The 11,191-nt window shown below is 45.6% G+C and overlaps 1 protein-coding gene across 1 annotated transcript; it reads right to left on the reverse strand.

Moving 5' to 3' along the window:
* Window positions 1–1,712: 1,712 nt before the first annotated feature.
* On the reverse strand, window positions 1,713–7,154 carry LOC119694070 (probable glutamate receptor). Its single transcript, XM_048624497.1, has 11 exons — window positions 7,040–7,154; window positions 6,418–6,541; window positions 4,927–5,153; window positions 4,504–4,638; window positions 4,301–4,428; window positions 3,364–3,531; window positions 3,124–3,271; window positions 2,959–3,043; window positions 2,660–2,871; window positions 2,350–2,475; window positions 1,713–1,823 (listed from the first exon to the last, which is right to left on the reverse strand). The coding sequence occupies exons 3-11, from the start codon at window positions 4,930–4,932 to the stop codon at window positions 1,713–1,715; spliced, it is 1,119 nt and encodes a 372-aa protein (XP_048480454.1). The 5' UTR covers window positions 4,933–5,153; window positions 6,418–6,541; window positions 7,040–7,154.
* Window positions 7,155–11,191: the final 4,037 nt, after the last annotated feature.

Below are 11,191 nucleotides of genomic sequence, written 5' to 3' on the forward strand. Positions count from 1 at the left end.
TTTAATATGTATCTATCTATGTATTTGTGTAGATATATCAGCTGTCCGCTACCCATAACACAGGCTCTGCCTAGCTTGGGGTCGGATGGCCGTGTGTGAGATGTCCCCACATATTTATATTTATATTTTATAACTAAGCACTAAACAGCTGCAGTGACGCAGCAGCGAGCAGCGGCAGTAAGTACCGAGGGCGGCGAGCATGCGCAGCGCGGGCAGCGCCTGCGGCAGCGCGACGGGGCGCGGCGCGTCGGCGTGCTCGGGCGGGCAGCGCGGCCGCCGCGAGTAGTAGCGCGGGAGCATGCGCGCGCGCACCCCGCGCTCCTGGATCGCGCGCAGCCTGACAACAATACTAACTATATAATCCTAATCCTAATCCTAACTAATATTATAAATGCGAAAGTAACTGTGTCTGTCTGTCTGTCTGTTACTCTTTCACGCCAAAACTACTGAACAGATTTGAATGAAATTTGGTATGCATACGGTCTAGACCCTGGGAAAGAACATAGGCTACTTTTTATCCCGGAATTCCCACGGGAATACTTTTTAAGGCGAAGCGAAGCGCGCGGGAACAGCTAGTATATTATAATAAATGCGAAAGTAACTGTGTCTGTCTGTTACTCTTTCATGCCAAAACTACTGAACGGATTTGAATGAAATTTGGTATACATATGGTCTAGACCCTGGGAAAGAACATAGGCTACTTTTATCCCGGAATTCCCACGGGAATTTTTTTAAGGCGAAGCGCGCGGGAACAGCTATACACTATAAGTCCGCCGATCCTGGTCTCTGGAAATTGGTGGTCAGCTATTCATCTTAAGTATAACTATTAGTATGCTAATGATAAAATATGAATACTGAGTGGTAGGTACCGACGCGGTGAGCACGTGCTGCTTGTAGGGCGAGCCGCGCGCCACGGACACGTACTGCTGCATGCGCGGGAACACGCGCAGCTCGTCCAGCGAGCACAGCAGCGCGTCGTCCCAGCGCGCCGCCTCGTGCCACAGGTACGTGCCCGTGCACTGCAACACACACCATGACACCGCTACTGAGAGACGTACTGCTGCATGCGCGGGAACACGCGCAGCTCGTCCAGCGAGCACAGCAGCGCGTCGTCCCAGCGCGCCGCCTCGTGCCACAGGTACGTGCCCGTGCACTGCAACACACACCATGACACCGCTACTGAGAGACGTACTGCTGCATGCGCGGGAACACGCGCAGCTCGTCCAGCGAGCACAGCAGCGCGTCGTCCCAGCGCGCCGCCTCGTGCCACAGGTACGTGCCCGTGCACTGCAACACACACCATGACACCGCTACTGAGAGACGTACTGCTGCATGCGCGGGAACACGCGCAGCTCGTCCAGCGAGCACAGCAGCGCGTCGTCCCAGCGCGCCGCCTCGTGCCACAGGTACGTGCCCGTGCACTGCAACACACACCATGACACCGCTACTGAGAGACGTACTGCTGCATGCGCGGGAACACGCGCAGCTCGTCCAGCGAGCACAGCAGCGCGTCGTCCCAGCGCGCCGCCTCGTGCCACAGGTACGTGCCCGTGCACTGCAACACACACCATGACACCGCTACTGAGAGACGTACTGCTGCATGCGCGGGAACACGCGCAGCTCGTCCAGCGAGCACAGCAGCGCGTCGTCCCAGCGCGCCGCCTCGTGCCACAGGTACGTTCCCGTGCACTGCAACACACACCATGACACCGCTACTGAGAGACGTACTGCTGCATGCGCGGGAAAACGCGCAGCTCGTCCAGCGAGCACAGCAGCGCGTCGTCCCAGCGCGCCGCCTCGTGCCACAGGTACGTGCCCGTGCACTGCAACACACACCACTCAACGATTTCAAAAGGAAGGATACGCCCGTCAGAACGTTTTGTCAAAAGAAAATGACACCCGCGCGCTAGCCTTAATTCATACAAATTATGACCGATTTATGAGATTTTAGGACCAACGCGAGGGTGCCATTTTCTAGAGCGGTTGGGCCTGTCCTTACGCAAGTAATATATAAGTCAATGACACCACTACTGAGAGACGTGCTGGTGCATGCGCGGGAACACGTGCACAGGTAACCTCGTGCAACACCACACCACGACTACCCAAACGAACCCGACATTCGACATAAAAAGTCGCATAACTTTTGTACTGCTGAGCCGATTCTGATAAAATATTGCAAAAAAAGTCGGGGTAACAGTCATTACCTATGACCCTAAAACAAAACGATCATCAGTCCGTTTGAGATGAGAGTTACGCTACCACAGACAGATACAGATTCACAGAATATACACATGCGTTAAACTTATGACACACCTATTTTTCCGTCGGGGGTAAAAAAATACAATTTACCTGAAAAGCAAAGTTTCCCTCCATAAGATGCTTGACCCCGACTGCATTATCAACAAACGGGGGAAGAGGTCCTTTTAAAATCTTCGTGTTGTACAGTGCAGCTATTTCTGGAATGTCCATGTGTTCCTACAGTAATAACATTAATTTATTGTTACTTACAAAGTTACGTTAGTTTGTAAATATAATTTTTGCTCAGGTACCTAGGTTGTTACAGTAAGCAACATTTTGTGTAACGTACTTATACACTATACTTACAATAATAAGTATAATAACACAGGGAGTAAATAAGCGTGGAGCTGTGTGCGTATACCTTGAAGAACTGCCGCTGGTAGGCGACGTCCTCGACCTTGTAGGCGAGGTCGCTGCGGAGCAGGTCCTGCAGCGAGGCGATGAGGCGCGGCGGCGGCGCCAGCACGGCGCCCAGCAGCGACGCCGAGTAGAACTGCATGAGCAGCAGGCCCAGCACGCCCGCCGCCAGCGCCGCGCCGCGCCCCGCCCACAGCCCGCACTCGCGCCACGACGCTGCGCCCACCACACCACAACACATTACACAACCATATCATAGCTACGTCACGCTACGTCTAAACTTCATCTTATTAACTAACTCACCATCTAAGTAAAATATATTAACGAAGTCAAGAAGCATATCTCCAAAGTTGGCTCTGTAGTTATCGGCGCTTCCAAGATAGATGGTCTGAAATAAATTACCAATAAGTAAACATCAAATTTTAATTCGGGATGTTTTGGAATAAGTAAAGTTACAAAATCAGTGACCTCAAGCGTGGCAGTGAGGGCGAGCATCGCGACGGCGGCGGCGGCGAGCGGCAGCGCGGCGGCCCACGCGGCGCCCGTCAGCGGCGACGTGAATTCGCTCAGCGACGGCGACGCCGCCACCTCCGGCTGCCGGAACACTGTAGGCAGTCTGACACACAATCATACACATTAAATAATGACCCACTGTCTGCTAGATCAACAGTTAACTGTTAATTTTAGTGTATGGAGAAGTAGACTCACTCGACCTCGGCCACGAGTCCGGCGAACTCGAGCGCCTGCAGGCGTACGGCCTTCACGGCCATCGGGGCCAGCCCCACGTCCGCGCGTCCCTCGCGCAGCGCGCCCGCCACGCCCGACCACGAGCCGTTGCGCAGCACCGCCCACTGCTCCGACCGGAATATCGACAACCTGCAGGGGCAACACTCATACCAGTTCACAAGAGATAATCACGGCTCATAGACGGTGCCGTGACAGTTTTATTAAGACAGACGGTATTATCCTTACTAATATTATAAATGCGAAAGTAACTGTGTCTGTCTGTCTGTCTGTCTGTTACTATTTCACGCCAAAACTACTGAACGGATTTGAATGAAATTTGGTATACATACGGTCTAGACCCTGGGAAAAAATAGGCTACTTTTTATCCCGGAATTCATCATCATCATCAGCCAATAATCATCCACTGCTGGACATAGGCCTCTCCCAAGGAGCGCCACAACACTCGGTCCTCGGCCTTCCTCATCCAACCACTATCCGCCACCCGCCTAAGGTCGTCAGTCCAGCGGGCAGGAGGGCGTCCGACGCTGCGTTTGCCTGTTCGTGGTCTCCACTCGAGAACTCGTCTACCCCAACGGTTATCGGTTCTTCGGCAGATATGACCAGCCCACTGCCACTTCAGCTTGCATATTTTGACAGCTATGTCGGTAACCTTAGTCCTCTGACGGATAACCTCATTTCTGATGCCGGAATTCCCACGGGAAAACTTTTTAAGGCGAAGCAAAGCGCGCGGGAACAGCTAGTAATGAATAAAGACATTGTACCTACTTAATAACCGTATTTGGAACTGTGGAACATTCATTGACATATATATTACTGCGTTATCCTTTTGAAATCATTGGGAACATTACAATAAGTTTCGGTCTCTATAAACGGTCTAAATAATGAAAAAACTACAGACTGGAAGTGGAACATGTCCTGCATGTAGGTGACGACCAGCAGCGTGTACCGCGGGTGCGCGTCCAGGTGCCGCGCCGCAACGCTGTACATGTAGCGCGCGTCCGACAGATGCCGCGGCTTCTGGTTGATCTGCAGTGGGCAACATTATATTTATTGCATCAATTACTTAGTAATTGAATGTAAATAGTTTGGTAAACAACTAACCACAAAGGTGCCGACGAGTGTGGCGTTGTGCAGCGAGTAGCGGCGGCGCAGCAGCGTGCCCGGCAGCAGCACGAGCCAGCGCCCGCGCAGCGCCGCCCGCCGCGGCGCCCCGCGCCCCGCCGCCGCCGCCAGCGCCTACCACGCCACAACACACGTGTGCATCACTACCAGGGACGATGGTTGGAAGCGACGAGGTGATAAAAATAACCTATAAAACTTTCACCACCATTACAGATGGTGCTGACACCAGAGCACGAGATGAACGTTTATCTGTTGTGTACTTGGGCAGCTATTTCATAAAAAGGGAGAGTTTTTATTTCGGTTAGGGGCAAATCAATTTTACCTAACTAAGTGTATTTCAGTAGAAAATGAAGCAGCTTTAAATTACATTAAAGTTAATAATTTGCATAGGTTGGTACTTACTGCCATAACATTTGCTTCTAGTTCGTTAAACTTGGCCTGTAGTTCATCGTGGGAGTAGTTCCCGGCGCCCAGCAGCAGCGAGGGCGGGCTGGCCACCGCCGCGTCCTCCGCGCGCGCCGCGCTCCCCAAGCGAAGGTTCTCCTCGGAATACGACCCGTAGAATGTGACGTTCAAGGGGGTGTTCTTCTTGAAGTATCGAGTGTGAATGTCATATGCGTGCCACTCGGCTAAAACATACATTATCAAGGGGTACACTACATAAATCCGAATTACTTTTTTACGAATATGAAAATAACGATTTTTAAAATTACGAATTTCATAGTTCCGAATAATTCACAATCCCGAATTTTAAGTTTCCGAATAACGAAAATCACGAATAGGATAATAAACGAAATTTCAAACAACAGATTTATTGAAATGACGAAAGTCAATTTTCCGAATATTATAATTTCGATCTTTCAAAAGTATGTTTTTTTATTATATCGAAATGTTAAAATTACGAATCCCGAAGTTTTAATATTCCGAAAATACAAGTTCCCGAATGTATCTTAAGTTAACAAGAAATAGTTATCTATTAGGAATAGCGTGTTTATTAACAGTATAATCCGTATACAATTTAACAATATTGTTTAATCTACATAATATATATTGTGTGAAACGCTTCGCTGCGCTCCGCTTTGTTTTTCGATATCTATGTGCACCTAACACGCTCCTTTACGCTTTAGGTTTAGGTCCTAAGGTTTTTAAGGGTAACACCATAAAAATCCGAGCAATTGTTTCGCTCTATATTTGAAACGCTCCGCTCCGCTTCGCTGCGCTCCGCTTTGTTTTTCGATATCTATGTGCACCTAACACGCTCCTCGTCGCTTTGCTCGTCGTCGCACCTATCTTTAGGTTTAGGTCCTAAGATTTGTAAGTTTAAACACCATAAAAATCCGAACAATTATTTTGCTCTATATTTGAAACGCTCCGCTCCGCTTCGCTGCGCTCCGCTTTGTTTTTCGATATCTATGTGCACCTAACACGCTCCTCCTCGCTTTGCTCGTCGTCGCACCTATCTTTAGGTTTTGGTTCTAAGGTTTTTAATAAGACTTTTTTTTTTGTTGTCAAAATCACGAATTATCACATTTTCGATCGGGATTTAAATTTTTCGTGATTATAATAAATCGGTATTTTATTTTTCGTGTACTTAAGTAATCGTGTTTTTTTACGTTCGTGTATTTGACAATCGTAATAACAAATCTTCGTGGTTATAATATTCGGAATTATAATTTACGTGATTTTTATAATTCGGTATTTTAAAAAATCGGTATTGCAATATTTCGTAAATTACACTTTCGGTATTTTCAAATTCGGAAAAAAGTTTTTCGGAATATTTGGGTGTTCCCATTATCAAGGCTTCACCTGACTTTTCTGGAGTTACAAAAGCATTCAATTAATTTAGTTGTACTTACGTGGTATCAATATGTTATTAAGGCGAGGTATACTGACTTGGGTGTTGCACGAGTAGCAGCAGCTGCGAGGAGAGTGTGAGCGGCAGCGCGCGCGCCGCCGCCAGCGCCGCGCCCGGCGCCCCTAGCGCCACCACCCACGCGCGCTCGCCCAGGGGCACCTCCTGCCGGCATTCCTAGTGTAAGTACTAAGTACACAATGTGGAACACTGCAGCCTAATCAATTCATCACGACCCATTACGTCCTCACTGCTGGGCCACGGGTTTTAGGCCTAGTCCACCACGCTGGCCTAGTGCGGGTTGGTGAACCCCATCACAAGCAAGGTTGTGCTGAGAGAGTGTTCGGGTAAGCGGGTAGCGGGTAAGCGGGTAGCGGGTAAGCGGGCAACCCGACTGTCAGATGTTTTCAAGCTGCCCGTTGGCCTCTGCCTAGGCTTAACGACTGCTGCCGAAGCAGCAACCGGGAGCCACGGCTTAACGTGCCGTCCGAAGCAACGAAGCGCCCAAAAAAGAATCACTTGAAATCGGTCACCCATCCAATGGGTGCCATGTGTTGCTTAACCTGAGTGATCAAATTACGATCACTGAAGCTAGCTCGACTACGGACGCTTCAATAGCCTAATCAATTGTTCCTGCATAATTAATAAATCAGCGCTGCATACCTTGATATGTTCCACAACTCCATCACAATCGAAGTCTACGAGCACAGCGTTCCTGTGCAAGGTGTCTGAGACCGCGGGGAAGGCCCCCGCGCCCACCGCGCCCCCCGCGCCCACCGCGCCCCCCGCGCCCCCCGCGCCCCCCGCTCGCGCCGGGCTCAGGTCCACCAGCGCCGCACTCACTCCTGCCGCCGATAGCAGGGACACTAACTTGGATTGTTCTGTAAAAGTATACAAAATCTATAAAAAAAAACCGACTTCAAAAAACCACTAAAATGTAAGAAATAATTTAAGGTTTACACAAATTCTACTCGTATGAGACAGTACAAATATACCTAAGCAGGAACTGTTCTTTTTTGATGTTGGTGCGGTGACAAAGTAATCTGAAGAAATATGGCACCAACTTCAAAAAAGAACAGTTCCTGCTTAGGTATATTTGTACTGTCTCATACGAGTAGAATTTGTGTAAACCTTAAATTATTTCTTACATTTTAGTGGTTTTTTGAAGTCGGTTTTTTAATTTTTTTAATTATTATTTTATTTAATAGTTTTTAGTTTATTTGTAATAATTTTCAATCAAAAGTAAGGTGCAAATGATACCAAAATGTCCTACTAATCAATACGAATCATTCAAGCCTAAACACGAAGTAGTTGCTATATACCGTTGAGGAGTTCCCCTGACTGCCTTCCGTTTCCATCATCAGATCAGCTCAAGGTCACCATCATATTTTTTTGTTATAAGAACTATATTTACGTTCTTAATTTCATTAGAATCGGTTAATATGTGCCCAAAATTGAAATTCATACCCTGTTTTTACACCTTTACCCACCCTTGGGGGTGAGATAAAATTCTGAAAAAAAAATGGGACCACCTGGAAGCTCAACCCAATACAACAACAAAAGAATTTTCAAAATCGGTTCATAAACGGCGGAGTAATCGGTGAACATACATAAAAAAAAATATAAAAAAAATAAAATAAAAAAAAAGATCCCGACGAATTGAGAACCTCCTCCTTTTTTTGAAGTCGGTTAAAAAAATAAATTAAACGGGTAAAAACAAGAGCGTGGCACTTGCTCGCCAATGCACGAGGCCAGGCGGTCAGACAGCCCAGGTTCTGCAATCCGTTGAAGAAAGACGTGGCGGTCCCACCACTTTTGTGTGTGAAGGATTCTCAGCCACCGCATACCTCATAGTACAGAGAACGCGAAACTCGCGGAACAGTCGCGTGCAGTGTGGCCGACAAACGATCACTTTGATTACACTCTATTCGTCCCTCTGCCCGTCCCTAACGTACAAAATATCGGATTTAAATTTAAAATAATAACTATATCGCGAAATCTAGGTACTATTCTAAATGCCTGAACCTCATTAACCCAAATCTTTGTGCATATCCCCAACATCTTTACTCCCTTCCTAACCTTGGTCCACTGTGGGTTGGTGGGTTCACTCACACAATCAGTGAATAATACCTGATTTGTTCTGGCAGGAGTAGATGATGGCGCGGTCCAGCGAGTGCATGGCCATATAGTCCAGGAACAGCGGCAGCGCCCCCCGCGCCCCCCGCGCCGCCCCCGCAGCGGCCCCCGGCCCCCACCGCCCCGCGAGCACCACCACCAGTAGACACCTCGCCAACATGGAATTCATTCTAACAACGGCACATTACAGACTCGTTTTTATAAAGGGCACCATGAAAGTATCACTTACATATTCTCTTTACAAATTGAATGTGGCTTTTGTTTAAATTACTCTTAACGAGCTTAAACTACCTACCTACCTAGACATAACATAAATTGAGGGAAAACAAAGCACATTAAAATTTATCCTGACACCGGTGTTGTACCTACTGATAACCTATTACCATAGAACAACGCGGGCTCGGGTGTACCCTGTTACTAATGGTTGCTGTTTTGTGATACTTCATTTTACTGTCATTCTTAACTTATGTACTTACGATAATTTTACTGTTTGAGTTTAAGTATGTGCTCAAGTATACTTACCTTACATAAATAATTGTAGAGCCCCTTTTAGTAATTGTAGAGGACTTTGGTGTTATGAAATAATAATAATATTTATTATGTTGCAGCACTGTATCATGGTAACAGCAGATCGATTTTAAAGGTACGTAGGTAGATAATCTTAATAAAGGTAGTCGCTCATTACATCCACCCAACTACAACTCCGCACCGCCTCGCCTCGTGCGGTTAGTATTCTTTATAATTATGAAATTGTATGGGTAATATGGGTATGCGATGCGCTCACTACATCAACCGAACTACGTAGCATCACCGCATCGCCTCAGCCGCATGCCCTCGCTACACGCGCGGACCACTCGGTGCAAACATGCTGCTCGCACGCTTGCTTTGCGTTGAAAGCGCCCTGTGTCGTGAGCATAGGATTCGATACTATTTTCGAATCTACACGAAGGGTCACTTTTACCAAACGCTAAACGTATTTAAATCAAATTTTAAATACATTTTGTACTAACTGACAGATAAGATGTATGACAGGCTACTAAATACGTTTAGCGTTTGGTGAAATTCCACCTAGCATATGGAAAAAAACAAATGTCACTTTTGGAACTAACTTTGCCTTACATTTTGACAGTGACAGTTGACGACTCGCAACGTTAACGGAGGATCGAAACTTGTGCTCACGACTCTGATCGCAAGTGGTTCACGTGAGGACGGTACGTCAAGTTAACAGATTACACGAAAATTCTTGGACTGACCGGCCAGCGTGACCAGCGGCCAGCGCGGGGCCACTGTCCAAAAAATAAATAAATAAATAAATAAACCACGATATTACATTTTTAATTGTCGTCGCAATAACATTGACCATATCAATTTGTGCGTTTTTATTGAATAAAAAAAAAAACTATCTCTATATTTAGCTTAGCATAGTGTATCACGGTCCATTTCATTAGCATCAATGAATTTTGCATATTTGTAATGTTTACATAATAATTTTACATAACGGTTTTGCATATCTGAGTTTATATATTCGCTATTTGCTATACTAAGGACAAAAACTCTGAATATTTTCAATCTATACAAGGCATTACACAATTCAAAAACAAATTGATAGGGATCTATATCATTTGATCCGAGAGACAAGACAATAATATCATTACTATTTGAATGTTTTATGATATTATCAACGCTGCTTAAAATATCTACCGCGGAGGCTTGGGGTTTGCTGTAACCAATAACAGTTACATATTAATTTTTATCCAAGCGGACAAATAATACTTTAAAGAATTCCATTAAAATATTCGGTGAGCTATTGTTTTAGGGGTGCAGTTACTGTCTATAAACATTTTTGTTATATTCTATTTCAAAGTATCTTTGTTGCAATGTGGGAATTTATTAAACCAACTTTGGCTTTGTCTACTTTTACCCTATTGTTTTAGTTTGGGTCTATTTAATGGCTTGCAGATGTTATGTTTCTTGCTAGCGCAATAGGTCTATTGCTGGGTTTCTTTAATATATTTTTTTTCTAGTCTGAAAGAGAGCTTATATTTAAGAATTGCGTTTGCTGTGGGAAAAGTATTAGTTTATGGTCCTAAACCCTGCACGTGTTTGTATAATATCATAGTAAAGTAAGTAAAGTAAAAAAGTTTATTTCCTTTAAAAATATACAAGAGATGGTGAATGTTATGAATGTACTGACCCCCACACTAGGCAATGCCTGTCCCGTGGAGGATAGAGATAATAATATTAAATACCTACTTTAGTTTCCAGTTATTGTTAATTAAGCCAAATATGTTAAGTTTGTTCATACATACATATTAGGGCATGCAATACCGGAACTGTTCTGTCTTCAATACCGGTATTGAGATGCGATACCGGAACTCAATACCGGTATTGAAAACAGTTCCGGATCCCGGTATTAATACCGGTATTAGATTTCCTTGTAATAAATGGCATATATTGTGATTAAAGGTCGTATAGGTAAAAATTAAACGAGAAAAAGCAATTAAATTCAGTTTTTTGTAATAGACGCATTTTTCCTGAAATAAAAATGACATATTATGTATCTAGCCTATCTGAAACCTAGTTAAACATTGTGAGAGATATGGCGTTTCGACTTTCTCCGTATTCGGCATCATAAGGGTCACAGTGACAGTTAAATAAAGTCCATTTTTCTCTCCACCT

The sequence above is a fragment of the Plutella xylostella genome, chromosome 12 (assembly GCF_932276165.1).
Source record: "Plutella xylostella chromosome 12, ilPluXylo3.1, whole genome shotgun sequence".
NCBI lineage: Eukaryota > Metazoa > Arthropoda > Insecta > Lepidoptera > Plutellidae > Plutella > Plutella xylostella.